We start from the raw sequence: 19,588 nt of genomic DNA, 5'->3' as shown, positions 1-19,588 counted from the left end.
TCCAGCCCATCCCAGTTGCTGACCACACCATGAGTGAGGACAGGGCTGCCGCCCGCCTGCCTGGGCACCCTGGAGTGTGACTGCTCATCCCCAGCCACCTGCTCCTGGTGCGGCCCATTCCTGTGTGGATGGCAACGTACAAAGCCTTGTACCTCTCCACCAGCTTGGCTCCCATCACATCCAGGGTGGGCTCCTGGTCCCTGGAGCCCTGATGTGGGAAGGGGGTAGGTTTCCATTGTGTCCTCCTGCATCACAGTGATGACATGGCATTGGGGTTTGGTTCCCCTTCCCACTGGAAGAGCTTTGAGGGTCCCCTGGCTCTCTGTGTGGTACCTGCAGCCATAGGGACCAGGGTGCAGGGAGGCTGCTCAGGGCAATAGCTCAGGGAGAGAAATGTCTCCAGGGGGGAGAACTGTCTTTCAGGGACAGGGCCAGGATCAGGACTGGGACACTGATGTGGCTGGCACAGGTCCTGACCAGGCTCTGAGATGGGATGAGTCTCCCCAGCTAAGGGTGGGTGTTGTCTCCTGAGCAGAGAAAGGAACAAAAGACGTGCCTTATAGCCTGGAAGGACTTTAGGGGTAAACACAAGCTTTCTGGTGGCCAGCAGATCTCCCCGGTGGCCAGCAGAGATCTCCAGGGACCTCCAAAGCTCCCCAAGCACCACCAAAGCTCTCCAGGGACCATCAGAGCTCCCTGAGGGCCATCAGAGCCCCAGGTGGGTGCAAGGATGCCCTGGGCAGTGCAGGCGCCTCCAGTGACAAGTTCCAGAACCAGGCGGGGAGGTCAGAGGGACAGGGCCGGCCACTGGGGCCGGGGTGTGGGCAGCAGGGACCGGGGGTGCCGGGGTGCAGGCAGCCCCCCCGCCGCTCACAGGCATCATTAGCAAAACTCGCCGGTTTCTAAAAATGGCACGTCGGTGCCGCGGCGGCTGCTCTTCACGCCCGCTCCCCAGCACCGGCAGCCGCTAAAAACAGCTCGGCGCTGCCTGCTGCCTCCTGCCACCTCTCGCCGGGACGGCTGGCACCGGAGACCACCGCTACACCCAAACGCTGATTTAGCACAATTTTGCCCATCTCCAGTCCAGCCCCTACGCCGTGGCACCCGGTGCCTGTGCCCACTTCTCCGTGAGGAGCCCAAACCCGCTGCTGGCACGAGGTGCCATTGCGGCAGCGCCGGCAAACGCCGTCGCAGCACATCCCCGGGCGATGCCAGTGGCGGGACCGTGCCCGGCTCTGCTTGTGCACCAGCAGCCCAGCGTGCGGCCACTCATGTTTTATAGATGGCTCTGATTTTAATTATTAATCCCTGCTAACGACAGCACTTTCCCCAAATAAAACATTTAAAGTGCTGTGTGTGCACGGCGCGTTGCCGGGGTGGGACGCTCGCTGCTCTGCTGCAGCCGTAGCGGGTGGGCACAGCACGAGGTGGCGTGGCACGGCACGGCACAGCGTGGCATGGCCTGGCACGGACACACCTGCCCACAGCTCAGCCCAGTGCTCCACCAACCATGGCCAGGCACGCAGCACCTTGGGTGCCACCCACCCAGTACCCACCTGTGGGTGCACGGGCAGCACCTTGAAGACACCACCCCAGCTGGGGTAGGGGTGCCACGTGCCATGCAAGGTGCCACTCTGCGAGGTGACACTGCCATGGCAGTGGGCACAGCATCAGCACCAGTCCTGACCAGCAGCATCGAGCAGGGGTGGGCACATGCCAGCCCTTGGCATGGAAGTCTGGGCGCTTATTCCTCACCTCCCGCAGCGTAATTAGGGCAGGATAAATGTGGATTAGCATGAAATCTGTCATCTCTGCAAGCACATTTGCAGGGGGGATGGGGGCAGCCTGAAGCAGGAGCCGCCCTCACGCACGTCACCATAACCACACCAGACTCATCAGCTAACGAGCAGTTCCCTCTGCCACTCCACTGCCAGTTCTGACAGCCTTGCTCCCACTGGGTACCCCTGCAGCTGCCCACTGTGTCACCAGACAGGGGGCCTGGCACACATCTTCCACCCAGTCACAGCCCAGGCTATCACAATGCTTTGTGCTGAGGAGAGCATCTATCCATCCATCCATCCATCCATCCATCCATCCATCCATCCATCCAAGCATCCATTCATCCCTGCATCCATCCTTGCATCCATCCATCCACCTACTCACCCACCCATTTGTCTGTCTGTCCATCCCTCAACCCATCCATCCATGCTTCTATCCATCCCTGGATTCCTGCATCCCATCAGCTGTTGGTGCCCTAGACAGCTGCCCCTGCTGCCCCCCAGGCCCTCAGCATCAGCCAGTACCGGTGCCAGCACCACCCAGCACCTGCGTTTCTGATCCAGCCCTAATAACCACGTGGTGCCAGGGCCTTTCCCTTTGGCAGCGGAACCAAAATGGTGCTGCTTGACCCCACACGGGCGAGGTCAGCACCCACACTGGGGGTCATGGTCACACTGAAACCCAGGCCTGGGGAGCAGTGCGGCCACACTGCAGGGAAACTGAGGCACAGTGCTGGCAGCTGCCCCGACTGTGGGATGCTGGGACCCAGCTGCACTAAAAATACCCTCCGGGGCACGGTGGCGGAGCCGTGCAGGTGCGAGGCGCCAGCGGAGATGGACAGCTCGGCTGATGGGAGCTGACGCGGCCCCGGGCTCCGGCACTGCTTAATGAGCAGCCGAGGAGGTTTTATTTAAAGCCAGTGTCGGTGGCAGGACCTGCGTGGCTGGCCATGGAGTGGGAATGGTGCTGCCCACGGCCATGGACTGGGCATGTTTCAGCATTCCCTGCCCATCCTGGGCTTGCACCCAGTATCCCCCACCCATCCGTCCATCCCTAGACTCTGTCCTTGCCCATTGCCTTCAGGTCTGGACCTGCACCCAAGGGAGTGATGTCCACCACTGCCCCACTCTTTTCCACTGTCTTGTAGGGGATTTTTACCCCAAAATTGCAGCAGAGAGGATCTCCTCATGAGGATGAGCTCCTTGCAGATGTGACGTCTGCCACCGCCACCAGCAAAAGAAGCAGAGAGAGCCAGCTCATCAGGCAGTGATCCGTGGGGAGTTCTGCTGCTCTCCCCCTCTCTGGGACAGCCTCATGCCCACCCCTGGGTATGCCCTGGAGCACCAGCTGCACCATCCCCTGCATGAGCAGTGATGAAGGAATAAAGGTGCCATTAAATGAGGGTGGTAGTGATTCCTGGTCACCAGACAGCAGCCCCAAGGCTGGAGCAGCGTGTGCCACTGGGACCCTGTGCAGGCAGACAGGGTGGGGAGCAGTAGGTGGGCTGGGTGCCACCGTGTCTGCACTGTGATCACCTGCCTGGACACTGTGGTCCCATGGGCACCTCAGTGCCAGGGACACTGTAATCCCATGCCCTGGGCTCCGTGAACACCCTGATCCAATGTCCAGGCACCCATCATCCCAGAAGCATCGTGTTTCCATGGGCACCACAATCCCATGCTACCTGGCATCCATCATGCCATGATCCCAGGGGCACCGTGACCCACGTGCCAGGTAGTTGCACCCCAGGGACATCATCACCCCATGTCCAAGAGCACAGTGCTCCCCACACCACCTCACACCCCACAGCCACACTGACCCTGAGCTGGATATGGCTGGGAAGGGGACTTTTAGGAAAAATCTCCCAGACAGCCCAAGCTCGGGGGGTCATGGTGGGACGTAGGGCACGCGGGGGAGCCCCTGGCATGGTGGGCACCAGGGGACAGTGCCGGGGTGGCCATGCCAGCACTGGTGTGCAGGTGCCCTCCCGTGGCTGGCACAGGAACGATGGGTGGACCCTCACCTGCATCCCCCTTGCAAGGTGGGTGCCCCGAGGGGGTGGTGGCAAGACCATCCCCTCCTTGGGTGGGGGTAAAGGGTGCTGCCCATCTGGGCATGGCCCCCTCAAAGACACAGCCCCAGCCAGGGAAAAAATATAATTATATTTTAATGAGTGATTTGAGCAACCAATAGGTTGAAAATTGCCATGGGAGCCCTGCAAGGGCCAGGCCACCCCACAGCACCTGGCGGGGCTCCGCCTGGGCCTCCACAGCATCTGCCACTGTGAGGCTGAGCCCCAAATCCCACAGCACAGCCTCATCACTGTGGGGCTGAGTCCCACAGCACCCAGCCAGCTCAGGACTGAGGCCCCCAGCATGGGGGGCATGGGACCAAGCCTGGGGAGCACCCAGCAGGGTCTGGGTGTGAGCCATGGGAGAGCATCCCACGGCACCCATCTGCCTCCCAGCACCCATCCCATAGGGAATGTGCTCCATAGCATCCGGCTGCATGCTACGTCCCTCCTTGGGGGAGTGTGCCCATGGTGTATGGGGGTCCAGGAGCCTCTCCAGTGCAGGGCATCCCATCAGCACACAGATGCATCCTCCTCCTCCTCTTCCTCCTCCTCCTCGTTGTCCTTGCTCTCATCCTCGCTATCAGGCAGCTGCCCCGGTGGGGCAGGAGGAAAGGGGGGACCCCAATCCAGGTTGACATAGGTGACAGCCAGGTTGACGTAGTGCTCACCCTTCAGTGTGGCCAGGACACGCTCCAGCTCTCCCACCAGCCCCGTGAAGGACGGTCTCTCCTCGGGCGCCGGTGCCCAGCAGCTCAGCATCACCCCGTACCTGCCCCGACACCCCAGTCAGTGCTGGCAGTCCCCCAGGACAACCCCTGCCACCCTGCCCACCCCCAACCCCACTCACAGCGTGTCAGGGCAGTGGGAGGGCTGTGGCAGGCGTCTCCCCTGCAGCAGGTAGCGGGCCATGTCATAGGGATCCACCTCAGCGTACGGTGATGCTCCCCGTGTCAGCAGCTCCCACATGAGCACCCCGAAGGACCACTGCCGAGCAGAGAGCTGCTGTGGAGATGCAGGTGGGATGGGGATGGGGGACAGGGAAAGGCATTGTGCCTACCACATCTGATTTGGTGGTGAATTTTTGGGTCTGGAGGCTCTCCAGTGCCATCCACTTGACCGGCAGCTTGGCGTGCCGGTGCTGCCGGATGCTGTAGTATTCCTTGCCAAACACATCCCGCGCCAGCCCAAAGTCAGCCACCTTCACCGTCAGTGTCTCGTCCAGCCTGCGGGACACGGGGTTGAGATGGGGACCCCTGGGCACATCCAGGCCCAGAGGGTAACCCCGTGATGGGGGTCTGGCAGTTACAGCCACACTCACATGCAGTTCCTGGCTGCCAGGTCCCGATGCACAAACTTCTTCTGGGCCAGGTACTCCATGCCCAGGGCCACCTGCAGCCCGAAGCCTATGAGCTCCTTCACTGTGGTGCTCTGTGGGATGGAATGGTGAGAAGGGTGACCTTGGTTCCCCACTACCCTCTGCCCCCCTGGGGTACCCCCCTACCCTCTCCTGGGCACGGATGAACTGGCGCAGGTCCCCGTGGCGCATGTAGGGCAGGACGACGAGAGGCAGCCCATGGCGAGGCAGGCACACCCCCAGCAGCGAGAGCACCTGGGGGTGGTGGAAGCTCTTCATGAGGATGCCCTCGCGCAGGAACTCCTCCACCTCCTCCAGGTCCGTGATGCCTGCCAAGAGCTGAGCTGTGGAGCGCTCTGCTGCCGTGCCACGGGAAAGCACACAGGAGTGGGCGCTACTCACGGTGCAGGGACTTGACGGCGCAGTGGAGGTCCCCCAGCAGCGGGTCCGAGTAGGTGCCATGGTAGACACTGCCGAAATGCCCTGCAGGGACAGGTGGCACAAAGCTGGCACCGCACACAGCCAGTGGGTGATGCCACGGCCAAATCGGGCTGCAGAGTCACCTTTGCCGATGACCTGGTGGCGGTGGGTGACAAGCCGCTCCTCGGGGATGAGAATGTCCTTCACCTCCTCCAACAGCTCCGGGCGCAGGTCCTCCAAGCAGCAGGATGTGGCTCTGAGCAGGGGCATGGGGGATCCACCGCCTGCTGCACTGGCACCAGCACCAGCGCCGGCACTGGTGATTCGTGTGCGGGTCCCCACGGGGCTGGGAGTGCCTGCTGTGTTCAGCACTGCCAGGACAGGCAGAGGCAGGGTGAGGGCTGGCAGCACTCAGCACCCAACCACCCACTTGTGACACCCACTTACCCAGCACCTCCCTGTAGTCGACGCCGGGGCGCTGGGTGGTGACAGGGGGATTGCTGCGGCCGGGCTGTGCCAGCAGCTCCAGGTTCTCCGTCCCTGCGGGCAGCAGTGGGGTGGGTGGGGGGCAATGTGGCAGGGGGGCCAGGGGGCATCAGTGTGCCCGGCGAGCACGGCACTCACCTCGCCTCTTCCTCCAGCACCAGCGGAGCAGCATGGCAGCCAGGATGCAGCAGACTAGGAAGGTGATGCCAATGCCCAGGGCCAGGCTGGCAGCCAGGTTCAGTGAGGTGGGGGGGGACAGCACCCAGCCCAGTGCTTTGCAGGCACCATTCACACAGATCTGGAGGAGCAGGGGCTCAGCAGGGATGGGATGGGGGACGTGGGGGGGTGGTTGCCCATCTAGGGGATGCCTACCTCCACGGGGGCCCCAGCAGGGGGCAGGTACAGCTCCCGGGGCAGGCGGCACGTCACCTCATTGATCAGGACGTTGGGGTGGCAGTCCCGGCCCCCCACTGTCATGGTGATGTTCATGCAGGTGGCCAAGGCGTTCAGGCCCAATTGCTGCCCAGACACAGAGCCCTAAGCCTGGGGGTCCTGGCGGTGGGACCCCCTGCCCTGGCTCACCCCACACTGCCCCACGTACGTGCACCTCGATCTCATCATCGCCAGGCTTGAGGCGGAAGTGCCGGCCCTCCTGTTTCAAGGGGAAGAACTTGGGCTGGGAGTAGTAGTGGAGGTGGAAGAGCCAGCGGCCGTCAGCGCCATCCAGCAGCACGCTCAAGTTCCCCAGCGCCGCCTCAGGCTTGCTCTTTAAGGGGAAGGCTGGACTGTGGCACAGCAGCCGCTCCGGTGCCAGCGGGTCCTCACACTCCTGCAGGCAGGGGGATGCTGGGCACTGGCACGGAATGATGCCCACCAGGGGATTGGGGTGGGCAGGGCTGGGCTAGGGGGTGATGGGCTCCCACCCAGGTGCTTACTGTGGTTTTGGTAGTCACGCCTCTGGCTTCAAAGCGGATCTTGGCCCGATACACAGAGTCCAGGTGGGTGCCAATGATAGTGAGCATCGAGCCCCTATGGTGGGCAGGGATCAGGACCCCAGGGTATATATCATCCCCAGGGTGCACATGGTCCCTGGGGTGCACGTGGTCCCCAAGGTGTGTGTGGTGCCTGGGGTGCATGCGATCCCCAGCAGCTCATCCAGCCCAGCCAGCACAGTGGGAAGCCAGGAATGTCCCCCCACCCAAGGGAAGGGAGCCAATGGACTTACTCATAGCTGCAGTTGGGGATGATGGCCGACACAGAGGGGTCAGGGCGGTATTGGAATGGCAAGGGAGCTGGGAATGCCTCCCCATCTATCCACAGGGCCACCAAGGCTGCGCCCAGGCCACTGGCAGTGGGAGCCGTGCACTGAATTGTCCCGTTGTCACTGGGGATGCAGCAGCTGTGGTTGGGAGGGGCAGCAGGACTGCAGGGGTTCCCAGTGCTGGTTCCCCTGCCAGGGACCCCACTGCGCCTGCTGGTGGGGGCAGGGCAGGGGCATACCTGGGCTGCCCGTTCAGGGGACACTCAGAGCCATTGACCATCACCCTCCAGCTGCTCCCTGAAGAGAGGTGGGTGCCATGGAGTGAGAGGTGGGTGCCACCCCCCCGGGGGCCAAACGGGGGGTGCAGGGATCTGATGTGTGGCTCCTGAGCAGAGATGGGATCAGTGGAATGGGTGGGGGGGTGATCCAAACCCCCCAAACCCTGCCAGGGGGCAGCTGGGGTGACTGCCAGTGCAGGATCATACCACAAAGATGAAGCCACCAAGGGTGGCAGAGCCTTGGACATGGAAGCCAGAGGGTCCAGTGGGTTCCTCCACAGTGAGCACCACGTTGGCCGGGCCCTTCGCCGCTGCTGGACCCCCCGGCTCCAGCTCACACACCAGCACATTCACAAACTCCTTGCGCCGGGAGGTGGGCGGGGGTCTGCAGGGCAGGGATGGGGGTCAGGCCAGGCCAGGGGACAGCCCCCAAACCCTCTCTGCCGCTGTTCCCTCCCAGCACCGGCACACATTTGTACCTCCCACTCTCCTGCGGCAGCACAGTGCAGCCTCGCTGTCCCACTGCCACCCGGTAGGCACCAGGGGGTCTGCGGCTGGGGTCAGGGTCCCAGTGGGAGTGGAAGGTCATGCCGCAGAGCGTGATCCGTGTCCGACCCCGCACCGGGGCGCTCCGGGGGTGGAACTGTGGGAGAAGCACGCGTGACACTGAGAGCCCTGACCAGTGATGGTTGCAGGTCCAGAAAGCCCCTTCCCTGAGGGACACAACACCCATCATGGGGAGGGAGTCCTACCACACGCCACCCCGTTTGCCACCTCCCTCCCCGCCCGAGTGCACGGGAGCTGTGGGGAGCAGGGGGACGGCGGCGCAGACCTACGTCGGTGAGGACGGGTGGGCAGCTGTCCTGGACCCAGGGGCCGGTGCACTCGTGGCGGCGCGTGCACCCACCCCTGCACCAGCCACAGCCCATGAAGCGCTCGGCACGCAGGCAGCGCTGGCACGTGGAGAAGTGGCGGCAGCCGGGGCCGGTGACGTTCAGGCGCCACACCTGGGGATGGAGAGTGGAGGTGAGGGGGGCATGTGGGGCTCAGCATCCGTCCTACTTCCCCCAGGCCCCCCACTCACCTTGGTGCCTGCAGCGAAGAACAGCGAGTGGCTCTGCAACCCCATGGCACCCTGCACCGGCCCCGGCTCCCCCAGGGAGAAGTTGGCCAAGGTCAGGAGGTAGGAGCTGGAGCGCTGGAGCACCATCTGCAGTGGGGCAGAGTGTGGGGCTGAGTGCACCCCGCGGCTCACTGGGACCCCCACCCTACCTAGCCCCTCATCTCACCTGGAAGATGCGTCCCTCTGCTGTGCCCAGGTGGGCCACAGTGACATCCCCCAGGGCAGTGACGAAGATGGAGGTGAGGAGGACCCCGGTCAGCTGCCCATTGAACAGGTCCACCTTGTGGGAGGCGGCGGGAACGAGAGTGGGCTGGTCCCAGCAGCTGGTGTTTATCACTGGTGCTGAGAGGTTCACCTACAGCCAAGCAAGGGGTGGGTGCCTTGAAACTGGCTCTGGCAACCCGACTTCCCTACACCCTCACAGGTGGGCACCAGCTCCAGCTGTGAGACATTTTGGGGCAGCATTAGACTGCCCAAGTTCCCCTCTAGGCTGGGAAAATTTTGGGGGAAAAAACCACATCCGCAGCCACTCCCTCAACCCCTGTGTGCCGTCAGATCCTGCCCTCCCCTCCCACTCCATCTGGATGTGTTTATCGGGTTCCGGCACCATGGGATGCACACCCCAACCCCAGCCCTCCCTGACCCCTGGAGCTCGGTGGGGGGGTGAGGCTGAAAGGGGACACCAGGAGCCACAACGTCCCCATTGGACACCCCCCGTGAACGGGGATGGTCCCCCCTGGGCTCGCCCTGCTGCAGAGTGAGTCAGCGGCAGTGAGCTGTCTGCTCCATGTGGGAAGAGGAGGGGATTTGGCTGCACCTTGCTCCAGGCTGAGAATACCAAAACTAGTGTCACGTGCTGGGATGAGGGGGCCCTGCTGGGGCGCCCACCCATTTGTGTCCTGGCCATGCCGGGGCTTGTACCTGGGACACGGTGTTCCTGCCCCGCGGCTGCGGCAGACGAGGAACCCCGGTGACTAATTGCACTTCCGCCTGTGGTTTATTTGCCCAGAGAAGGCGGTGGCTGAGCCCAGGGGACAAGGCAGGAGCAGCCAGCACCTCACAGCACCTCACACATCCACTCTGGGAACCACGGAGGCCCTGCGGCTTCCCTGTCCCTCCTCCACATAAACAAGCTGGAGAGGTTGGCTGGGATCCAGGGACAGTCACCACGGGGGCTGGAATCGGTGCTTCTGGGGAGGCCACACCAGGAGAGGGACTGCTAGCCCGGTGCAGGGCATGCAGCAATGTGCCCATGTGCTGGGACACATGTTTGTGAGGTGGGGAGTTCAACCAGATCCCCATCAGCACCCTGTCTCCTCGGTGTAGCTGGGCCTGCTGGAGCACAACGGCCCCTGCAATAGGTGGTGGGTGGCTGCTGGGCTGACTCACACCTGGGTGACGCTGCTCTCCCCCTGCCCTACCCCACCCCACCATCCACCCTGCTCTATCAGCGCTTCCCAGCATGCTGTCCCCTTCTCCCCACAGTCCAGCCGACCCCCAGGCCCCTCGGGCCGGATGCGGTGCGGGGCAGAGCACTCACGTTGTGCGGGCAGTACTCCACTGGCTGGAAGAAGCTGAGCCCCCGCAGCAGAGGCTGGTGCCCGATGCCACAGCACTTCTCCATGCCCTCCTCCATGGCCTGGTTGAGGAGGCGGATTGGGAAGGCGCAGACAGCCGAGTTCTCTTGTGGCATCCGGCTCTCCGGCTGGCTCTCGGCGAAGGCGCCGAAGAGCACCGTGTCGGTGTCGTTGATGCCGAGGTCACGGGCCAGGCGGGCACCAGGGCGGGCGGTGTGGGCTGCCTGCAGCACGTTGTAGGCAATGTCCCGCTCGGCATCCTCCTCGCCGCTGCGCCGCCGGCGCCGGCGCTTGGACTCAAAGCGGCAGTCGAGGACGAGCTCGCGGTAGTGGCGGAGGTCGCGCTCATGAGTGCTGAGCCGTGCCAGGCGTGTGTGGTACACGGGCGAGCCCGGCCGCTCCGGCTGCACCATCAGGAAGTAGACGTGGTCCCCGTCGGCAAAGGAGTGCACATAGTGGATGGTGTAGTTGTCGCGGTATTGTGGCAGCACCGTCAGCCACTGGAAATCACCCGAAAAGCCGTCCAGGGTGCCCTTCAGTCTGCGGACAGACACCGACTGTGGGCTGTACTGGGCTGCCACGCTGCTGTTGATGGTGGAGCCGAGGTAGAAGAAGGAGGCGTAGGAGGTGGCCACCACGGTGGCACTGGTCCCCAGGGGGCTGGCCACGCAGTCAGGGCACAATGTGGGGCTGTTGCCCGTGGCCGAGTACAGGCAGTTTGTGGCTGTGATGGCCACCTTCCCATCCCGCACCTCCAGCTGGTGCTGGTAGCACAGCCCGTGCCGTGCTGTGCCACAGCTGTACAGCCATGGCTCCAGCGGGTCCAGCAGCAGCAGGACGTTGTCCATGTCCTCGGGGCCATCTGTGGTGGCTGGGCACAGGCGACAGATCTCACACTTGGCACTACCCACTGGGCCGGTGACAAGGACGGAGAGGAGGCGCATCTCGGCGCTGGCCAGCAGGATGCGGTTACGGACGGCCACAAAGATGGCGACCGCGCCGTCGGAGTCGGCAAAGACGGCAACATTCTGGATGGGGCTGCCGGCGTCGAGGCTGGGCAGCGTGTAGGGGACAGAGAAGTTCCTAGTGGAGCTGTATGGGATGGGGGGGCACTGCCAGGCACCGGCACCCAGAGGGGCCAGGGCGAGCACCAGCCAAAGGCACAGGAGGCACAACAGGCCCATGCTGAGCAGTGCCACTGCTGTGGGGTTACTGACAGTGCTCAGCACCCAGTGGCGTCAGGACAAACAGAGGATGGGCTACCATTGCATCTGCCAAAATAAAGGAGGAAGGATTTTACCCACTGCTTTTAGGCAAGGACCCTGGGCACTGCCACAGCCGGGTGTGCTGATGTCTCCAGGGGCCAGATGATGAGGGGTGCTGCCAGGGGAGGATCAGCCACACCAAACCTCTCCCCAAATATTGTGAGGGGCAGGTGAAGCCAAGTTCCCTGTGACACTGGGGCAAATCCTGCCTTCTGCCACCTCCAGACCCCGCCTGTCACCCTGGGGCATCTCTGCCCTGCAATGATCTCTCCCGGGAACTGAGGCATCACCCTGCCAGCCCCCCGGGACAGCAACGGGAACAGGGGATCCCCGCGGGACTGGGACAAAGGCCCCACCAGCCTCCCGAGAGAGGGACCCCGACGTATCCCCACTCTCCACCCCCGGCCCCACCGCGGCTCACCGGGTCTGGAGTCCTCGTTAGGTCCGGCTGCCTCCCTACCCCCCCGTCCGTGCGGTGCGGTCCGATCCCGCGGTGCCAGGCGGCGCGGCGCTCACCTGGGCGCTGCCGTGCCGTGCCGTGCCGTGCCAGGGCAGGGCCAGCGGAGTGGAGCGAGGCCGGGACGGAGAGGCGAGGTGGGACGGGCCGGGGCGGGACAGGGAGGGCGGGTCCTGCCCCCGCACCGCCCGGGGCTCCCCGAGGGCGGCACCGCCACACGCAGCCCGGGGATACGGGGGTGCCCAGGGGAACACGCATGTCGGAGTGCCCGCTGGGCACCTCGGGGCGACAGACGTGGGTGGGCACGGTGCCCGAGAGGGAAACGGGTGGGAGCAGGGGCCTCTGATCGGGACGCGGGGACAGAGCAGGCACGGCGCCTGGGGTGCCCACCGCAGGTCGGGGTGGCCGTCGGATGGCTGGGAGGCGGCTGCCGGCATCCCGGGGCACGGGTGGGATCCTGCATGTCGGTACCCTCGGCCACAGATTCCAGTCCCCATGCCACAGGTCGACACCCTGACACGTGGAATCGAAATTGCCACTTCCCCAAAGCTCCCACTCTGGCACCGCGTTTGCTGCTCGCTTCCAGGCGAACGCGGCAGCCTTTGGGGGGTGTGGCAGGCTCAGCACCGTGGTTCCAAGCCGGGAAGCAGGAGCAGGGCTGAGGCAGCCACAGCTTTGCGAGGACAGCAGTGGGGGTTAATTCTGTTGTGCCCGCTCTGTTTCTCATGTCCCTTTCCTCCTCAGCTGCCCGCGGTGGCAGGAAGTGCCAGCACTGCACTTCCAGGGATGCAGGAAGATGCTTTACATCCCGGTCCATACGTGGATTTGCCCTCCAAGTGCCCTGCTGCCCTCGGACCCTGGGGCTGCGGGTCCCTTGGCACGTGGATTTTTCCTTCAGCTGAGCAGGGCGCTGCCTCACGCAGCCGAGAACTTTGGTCCTGAACACTCCGAAAAGGGGCCCTCCTGCCCCTGCCACCTGGCCAGTCCCAGCCCTCCCAGGCTCCCGCCCCGCGTTGTGCAAGGCCCGGCAGTTCCGCTGGCCCTGGGCCTTACTCAACAGCTCCTTCCTCTGGCTGCGCCTCTCGGCTCAGTTTCGACATGAGCTGGCCCTGGCCAGCTCAGCCCGGGGATTTCGCCGCTCCCAGCCTCCAGCCAGCGCCGCCCTCTGCCAGCACAGCCCCGGCGGCCTCACGCCGCTCCCGGCCAGCTTTCCTGGCTCCCAGCGGGTCCCCAGGGCTGGACTGAACCGTATGCAATCTTGAACCAAACTTCCCCTCAGCTTGGTCATTCCCCCACTCCAGCGGACAAAAATGAATGCGACAAGTCTTGACTTAGGGTCCATATAATGTTTATGAGCAAAGACAAGCGATTACACTCTGGCAGGAGGATAAACACAGGAGCAGATCCCTGCGCTAGCCCTGCCGGGCTCTTCCCAGCTCCCTTGCTGTCAGAGTGCCATCCTCAAACACCTGCCCCAGGACTACCCAGACAGCCCCAAAAAATGGAGTGGGGCCGTTCACAGACACTCAGCCCCACACCAGTGCCTGGGGATGTCTGGGGAGGAGGTGGCCCCTGTGCAGCAAGCTCAGCATAACTGGCTCAAGGGGCTGGGTTTGGGGGCAGGTGCTCCTGTGCCAAGGGGAAGACCCTCCTTGGGCTGGGGGGCACCAGGGCCCTGTGCCAGCGGGGTCTCCAAGGGGCTGTGCTTGAGCTGCCCCTTTAGGATTCACTACCCAGAGCCAGCAAGAGCCCACAAGCACCCTGATGGACACCTTGGCACCCCAGATCTCTCTGGAGCTGCTCTGTGTCCCCATGGGGAGGTGGGCAGGACCCTGCTGCCCCAGCTGAGGCAGGCTGACCCACCCTGCCTGCCAGCATCCCCAGGGACATCCTTTCCACAGCCACAGTGAGAAGGGTCAGGGCTCATACAGATGCCAAGGGGGCAAACCTGCAATGGGACTGCCAGAGAATCCCTGGCACTTGGAGGGTCCAGCTCCCCCAGGTCAGGGAGAGCAGTGTGTGCCCCAGGCCAGCCCTGTCCCCTGCCTGGGTGGTGTCACCCGCCATCTGCGGGCACAGCAGCATTGGGGTCTCCTGAGCGTTGCCACCTCTCCCCTGGGGACCCCCACCCTTGGCACAGCCACAGGATGCCAGAGGAGACACAGGCACAGGCAGCAGGACCCGGGGGCTCTGCTCCTCTGCTCCCCTCCAGCAGCCCGAGGTCCCAGCAGCCCCACTCCAGGGACAGAGCCAGGGGACCACAGAGGAAGGGCAGCCCCCCAGCTGGGGCACTGCCTGTAGTTGAGAAAGTCCTGCTCGCTCCTTTCCCTTCCCCCGTGCACCCCATCTCTTACATCCAGGTCGGACAGTCCCATGGGGAGGGTTTCCCTGTGCTCTGGGGTCCCACCACGCCCTCTCCCCCGGACACATGGCCTGGGAATCCCTGGGAATGGGCTCCCCAGCACAGCGGGGGCTCTCCCAGCTGGCACCACACCCTGGGTGATGCCCATCAGTACGTCTGGGGTGTGAGGATGAAGAGTCGGTCTTCCTCCTTGCGGATCCACTTCATGAGCTTGTTGACAGCACTGATGGCACCAGCCTTGGTCCCCAGGGGACTGTAGCATACATAGAGCTCAAAGGCGTTGGTTACCTGGGAGAAGGAATGGGATACATGCTGGGAACAGGACTGTGCACCACTTGGAGCTGGCACTGCATCTTCACGAGCTACTGGGAATAGGCACAGGGGCTCCAGTGCAGGGACATGAGGTGGTACCCTAAATGGGTGGCATCTGATTTGCTCAGAAATGGGAGGGCCAAACCCCAGAGTTTGCCCCCAGAGTGGGTTTTCTCCACAGCACTGAGTTCATGACTGCACATGGCACAGCCCTTGGTGCCGAAATTCATCTGCAGCTCCTGCTGCTATCCCTGCCCGTCCCTCCCTCACACTGGGGCAAGCTCACCCCTAAAACAGGCTGGGGGCCTCCCAGGGGACCATGGAGCTGGTGATGTGTCCCGCCACCACGCCCTTTTCCTGCCACACAAGACCAGGAAAGACAGGCTCCCCAAAGCCCACTGACAGCCTTACCCACGCTAGGAGGTTCTCTCGGGGACCCGTGAAGTAGATGTTCTTCAGGGGCCGTGAAGAGTTGTGGGCCCGGCTGTGCAGGTACTGGTAGAGCCCCAAGAGCCTCTCCTTCTCCTCCTCCTGCACGTAGGGAGCCTCAATCTCAGGGCTGCAGGAACACAGCACCCCGTTAGCCCCCTGGAGAAGAGGCTTGGCCCATTCCACATGCCACAGCCTCAGCCTGCTGCTTCCCCGGGGCCTCACCTGGTGAAGAGCCCAGAGCTCTTGGACTTGTAGATGAAGTGCCGGAGGTCGGGGATGCCCACCTGGGCGACGCTGTAGAAGGGGGTGCGCAGGGCCTCCTGCAGGGCGTGGTGCACCCCGCGCCGCCGCAGCCGCTCCTGGAAGCGCCGCTTGCAGTCGGACACGGTGAAGAAGTCCTCACGGTCCGTGGAGACCAGCAGCAGGCACAGGTCCATCTCCTGCTCCAGGTAGGAGATGTGGGCATGGAAGAAGCCGCTGGAGTTGAACTTGGGGAGGCAAATAGGAGTCCAGGCTTCACCCTCCCGAAAGGAGGAAGAAGAGCTGATGAGGTTGAAGAGCAGGTGGAGGTCAATGGGGTGAAGGAACTGATCTTTCTTCCTCACAAGAGACACCAGCTGGTTCCCGGACAGGAGAATGGAGAAGACCAGGCTCTTGGCCTTGGCCTGCTGCAGGCTGCTGCTGACGGCATCCCGGACGCTGGCAGCCAGGGGCAGGCAGCGCACGGCACCCATCAGGAAGCTGGGGTCGTGGGCCATGAGGTCCAGCAGGTTGTCGGTGATGCGCTCGGAGCCGGCCAGGAGCCGGCGCAGGTCATAGTTCTGCTTCTGCTGGAAGATGTGGTTGAGCTGGGTCCAGGTGAGCAGGCTCAGGATCTGGTAGTAGATGTAGAGCAGCTCGTGGGCGATCTCCTGCTCCGACTGCCGGGTGCGCGCCACTGCCACCAGCACCAGCGGGCTCCTCCGCACGAACACCACCTTGTAGCCATCTGCTTGGGAGGGAGTCCCCGAGGGGGCCAGGGACAGACCTGTAAGCCTGGCTTCCCAGGGCTACAGCTCTCCCCCTGGCACCAATCTGCCCCTGGGGACAGCTAACGTGGCCCAGGGCAGCAGGCACATGGACAGGCAGGTCGTGAACCCCCCATCCCATTCCCCCCACCAGGGCTGTACCTGCATGGATGGACCGGATGGCATTTTTCTCGGCCTCCAGGAAGGACACCAGGGCCATCATGACGCCCATGGTGCTGGACAGGGCCTCCTCTGAGCCATAGCGGGAGTACACGGGCTTGCCCGCCTCGCTCAGCACGAAGACGTGCTTGCGGTGCATGCGCCAGGCGTCCATGGTCACGTCCTCCTCCTCCTTCCCCAACAGCACCGAGTCGCGCCGGGGGGTCTGCGGGGACTGCTCCAGCTTCCCCTCCTTGCCCGGCCTCATCTCCTCCTCCAGGTCGAGGGCCATGCCCGTGAGCTGCGTGCTCAGCTCGCTGAAGTCCTTGCTGATCTGCTCCATGCTGCTCTGCTCCCCCGGCTCCCCCCGCCGCTCCTCTGGGCTCCGCGCCGCGGCCGCCCCGTCCTCGGGGCTCGTCAGGTCCTCATAGGAGCGGGTGTGCACGAACATGGCTCCCTCCTGGCCCGCCCCTGGAATAATGGGCCATGCAGCATCTGTCCATGTGTCCCCCATGCTGGGCAGAGGGTGCAAAGAGGACAAGGACCTGCCTCCTCTCCCCATCCTGCAGCACCCTGGGGGGCAGGTCCTGCTCGTGGGGAGTTGCCAGTGGGCCTGTTTCCTCCTGCCTGAGGGGCTGCAGAGGGCCCAGCCCGCCTGAGGACCTGCTTTTCCCCCCCCTTCTCTCCCCCCAGGTCAAGTTGCACCCAATACCTGGCTCTGTGCCCTGCGCCAGCCCCGGCGTGGGGCTCTCGGATCGCTCCGTGTGCTGCCCATCTCCTGGCGCCAGGGACCCATTGGGCACTTCCCAGCTCTTCTTCTTGTGGACATCCGCAGCCATTCCTCGGGGCAGGACCTGTGTGTGACCCACAGTGTCACCCCTGTGTCCCCTTACTCTCACAGCGAGTCCTGAAATGCTCTGCTGTCCAGCAGGGCCATGGCAGCACCCACGGCCTGATCCTGCTGGCTCAGCAGGCAGCACCGAGCCCTGGTGAGACGTCAGGAAAGCTGCTCTAATCCAGCAGGATTTCCTCTCTCACGCAGCCCCAGCTCTTTCCAGTTCTGTGGCCCCGGCACCTTTCATCCAGGCTTGGCCCCAATTTCCCCCATGAAAGCCGCTCAGCCTCCCCGTGCCGGTCCTGGCAGCAAGGGGGAAGGGACTGGGCCCTGGATGGGGCAGGTCCTGCACACCCTCGATCCCAGAGGCCTCATGTTTGCACAGGGCGGGTTTTATGACCCTCCCTGGCCTGGATTAGGTGGCTGCGATGGGACCAGGCTGATGACACTCCTGCTAAGCCGGCACAGATGGCGTCCCCAGGAGCCGGGTGTCCTCTACAGCCCCAGCCCTCCCGGGCAGGGCCGGCCGTGCCTTCAGCCCAGCTCCTTCCTTCCTTCCCCGGGGGAAAACAAGCCCAAAAGCGAGCACAACTGAAAGCAACAGGAGGCAGGCAGGCTGGCTGGGAGCCTGTGCCTCCGAAACTGGCTGGGGGGGAAGTTCATTGAGCGCCGGCTCTGCCCTGGGCTCCGGGACACCTCCTGCTCCCAAACCCAGCACCAGGTAACGCCGCACCCGAGGGAGCCCGAGCTCCCCCAAAATCCTGTGACAGCTCTAGAGCAGATTATGGCCCCGTCCTCACCTAGTGGAGCCGGACCCTCTCCCCAGAACCCTGGGACGGCTCTGGAGGGTGCTGGGGAGCTGGTCAGAGCTCCGTCCTGCCCTGGGGGAGCCTGTGACAGCCCTGGAGGGTTCTGGGGAGCACGTTAGGGCCCCGTCCTCACCTCTCCCCCACACTCTACTGACCTTTCCGGTGGCGAGGCTCACCCCAGGATCCTCCCCCGGGCCAGCGCGGACCCACCCCGACCCTCCACCCCCCAGCGCTGAGGTGTCACCGCTCCCACAGCCCCGACACGACCCAGGCCCGGGACCCCCCGCAAAGGACAACGCGTAGGGACCCACCTCGGCGGCTCCTCCCGGGGCCGCCCCGCAGCCCCCCGGGCACGGGCTAGGCGGGCCGGAGGAGGGCCAGGGGCCGGCGGCGGGCGGTCGCCTCCCGCCCTACCCCCGGTCCCGGCCCCGACCGCGGCGACACCCCGGCCATCGCGGCGACCCGCCGCGCGGCATCATGGGGCTTGTAGGCGGTGCGCGCCGAGCGGTATCACGGGAGTTGCAGTCCACGCCCTCCTCCTCCACGGCCGAGAGGGGGCGGCCGGGTCTGGGCGACTGAGACTGCAATTCCCAGCATCCCCCTCTTCGCCCGCGCTCCAGGAGGGGGTCCGGAAGTTCCGGGCTCTCGCGGTGGCGGCGCCGGGGCCTGTGCGCGGCGGGAGCGGCGGAGCGGCAGCAGGAGGTGAGGGGGGTGCCCGGGGGTAAAGGGGGTGCCCTGGGGAAAGGGGGGCTCGCTTAGCGTGGTGAGAGGGGCGGGGCAGTCCCGAGAGGCTCCCGGGGTGCGCTTGTCCCGGGTAGAGGGGGGGAGGCTCTGGAGCCCGTGAGCGTGGCGCGGGGGGCTGTTTTGGGGTCACCTGCGGTGCGGGGATGGGCTGGGGCTGGGGGCGGCCCCGCTGCGGGGTCTGGGGCATCAGCTTCTGGCGCTGTGGGCCCGCAGCTGGGCGCTGCAGGCTCCGTGTCCTCATCAGGACCCCACACCCCTGTGGGATATGGGTCGTGGGGTTGGGAAGCTCGGCCCCACGTGGAAATGTTGGGGTCTGCCGCCTATGTCACTGTCAGATGTCGCGGTGTTTCTGGGTATCTCCCTGTTGTTCTGGGGCCCTGATCAGAATTAAGCCTTTTTTTTTTTTTTTTTTTTTTGCACCGGGGCACTTGTGTTTCTGTCTCTGTACGCTCGTGGTTGTAAAAAGGATGGACAGACAGAAGTGGGCTGGATTCATGCCGGGATGCAGAAGGAGCTGATGGGGGCTCTGTGTTAGCTGATGTAATCCCCAGGGATGGGCTAAATGGGATTTTGGGCTGTAAGTAAAGCGGTGTCTGGGAGTGATGGCAGTGACCTCTCATGCTCTGGCACTACACGAGTCTAGTGTTGCTGCTGATGTGTGGTGATACTTCTGGAAATGCTGCGGGAGGTGGAATCTGCTGTCCTATCCCAGCAGGGATAGGTGTGAGAGTCTCTCCCAGCATTCCCTAGCTGGGAACGGGCTCACTAAGTCCTTTGGGACATGCAAGGTCAGGATAGTAATGGGGACATGTGTGTGTTAGAAGTTCACCTGATTGTCTCTAATACACGTTTCA

General features: G+C 64.1%; 3 protein-coding genes across 4 annotated transcripts in view; 1 reads left to right on the top strand and 2 right to left on the bottom strand.

The window, feature by feature from the left end:
• Nucleotides 1-4,045: 4,045 nt before the first annotated feature.
• MST1R (macrophage stimulating 1 receptor) lies at nucleotides 4,046-12,138 on the bottom strand. Its single transcript, XM_027886425.1, has 21 exons — nucleotides 12,039-12,138; nucleotides 10,316-11,623; nucleotides 8,942-9,130; nucleotides 8,737-8,862; nucleotides 8,489-8,659; nucleotides 8,132-8,295; nucleotides 7,860-8,037; nucleotides 7,614-7,759; nucleotides 7,339-7,497; nucleotides 7,049-7,142; nucleotides 6,715-6,942; nucleotides 6,486-6,632; nucleotides 6,252-6,411; nucleotides 6,075-6,167; nucleotides 5,771-5,998; nucleotides 5,610-5,690; nucleotides 5,355-5,536; nucleotides 5,172-5,281; nucleotides 4,911-5,076; nucleotides 4,701-4,837; nucleotides 4,046-4,622 (listed from the first exon to the last, which is right to left on the bottom strand). Exons 2-21 carry the CDS (start codon nucleotides 11,534-11,536, stop codon nucleotides 4,364-4,366), a joined length of 4,239 nt encoding a protein of 1,412 aa, XP_027742226.1. The 5' UTR covers nucleotides 11,537-11,623; nucleotides 12,039-12,138; the 3' UTR covers nucleotides 4,046-4,363.
• Nucleotides 12,139-13,400: 1,262 nt separating this feature from the next.
• On the bottom strand, nucleotides 13,401-18,456 carry MON1A (MON1 homolog A, secretory trafficking associated). Its single transcript, XM_027886430.1, has 6 exons — nucleotides 18,302-18,456; nucleotides 17,059-17,200; nucleotides 16,350-16,817; nucleotides 15,403-16,168; nucleotides 15,160-15,307; nucleotides 13,401-14,724 (listed from the first exon to the last, which is right to left on the bottom strand). The coding sequence occupies exons 2-6, from the start codon at nucleotides 17,183-17,185 to the stop codon at nucleotides 14,584-14,586; spliced, it is 1,650 nt and encodes a 549-aa protein (XP_027742231.1). The 5' UTR covers nucleotides 17,186-17,200; nucleotides 18,302-18,456; the 3' UTR covers nucleotides 13,401-14,583.
• Nucleotides 18,457-18,616: 160 nt separating this feature from the next.
• Nucleotides 18,617-19,588, top strand: part of RBM6 (RNA binding motif protein 6) — a 55,867-nt gene continuing 54,895 nt past the window's right edge. Inside the window, exon 1 of one of the 2 annotated variants that reach the window (XM_027886427.1) lies at nucleotides 18,617-18,692. The gene's annotated coding sequence lies outside the window, so the exon portion shown is untranslated. Of the gene's footprint in view, nucleotides 18,693-19,153; nucleotides 19,312-19,588 lie in introns of those variants that run through there. The other variant, XM_027886428.1, reaches the window with a different exon arrangement.

Source organism: Empidonax traillii, unplaced genomic scaffold (assembly GCF_003031625.1).
Source record: "Empidonax traillii isolate 1590-97213 ecotype Southwest subspecies unplaced genomic scaffold, ASM303162v1 scaffold187:size1931383, whole genome shotgun sequence".
Classification (NCBI taxonomy): domain Eukaryota; kingdom Metazoa; phylum Chordata; class Aves; order Passeriformes; family Tyrannidae; genus Empidonax; species Empidonax traillii.
The sequence above is the reverse complement of the archived record's forward strand: the minus strand, read 5'-3'. Positions and strand labels throughout refer to the sequence as shown.

Bases quoted from the DNA above. Each gene is read 5' to 3' on its own strand.
- MST1R (XM_027886425.1), bottom strand. From the start codon at position 11,536: ATGGGCCTGTTGTGCCTCCTGTGCCTTTGGCTGGTGCTCGCCCTGGCC. The intron at 7,498-7,613 runs GTATGCCCCTGC...CTGCATCCCCAG, and splicing joins CCCCTGAACGGGCAGCCCAG to TGACAACGGGACAATTCAGT. The intron at 5,077-5,171 runs GTGAGTGTGGCT...CGTGTCCCGCAG, and splicing joins CTGGCAGCCAGGAACTGCAT to GCTGGACGAGACACTGACGG.
- MON1A (XM_027886430.1), bottom strand. From the start codon at position 17,185: ATGGCTGCGGATGTCCACAAGAAGAAGAGCTGGGAAGTGCCCAATGGG. The intron at 15,308-15,402 runs GTGAGGCCCCGG...GTGTTCCTGCAG, and splicing joins AGCTCTGGGCTCTTCACCAG to CCCTGAGATTGAGGCTCCCT. The intron at 14,725-15,159 runs GTAAGGCTGTCA...TCCTTCTCCCAG, and splicing joins GAGAGAACCTCCTAGCGTGG to GTAACCAACGCCTTTGAGCT.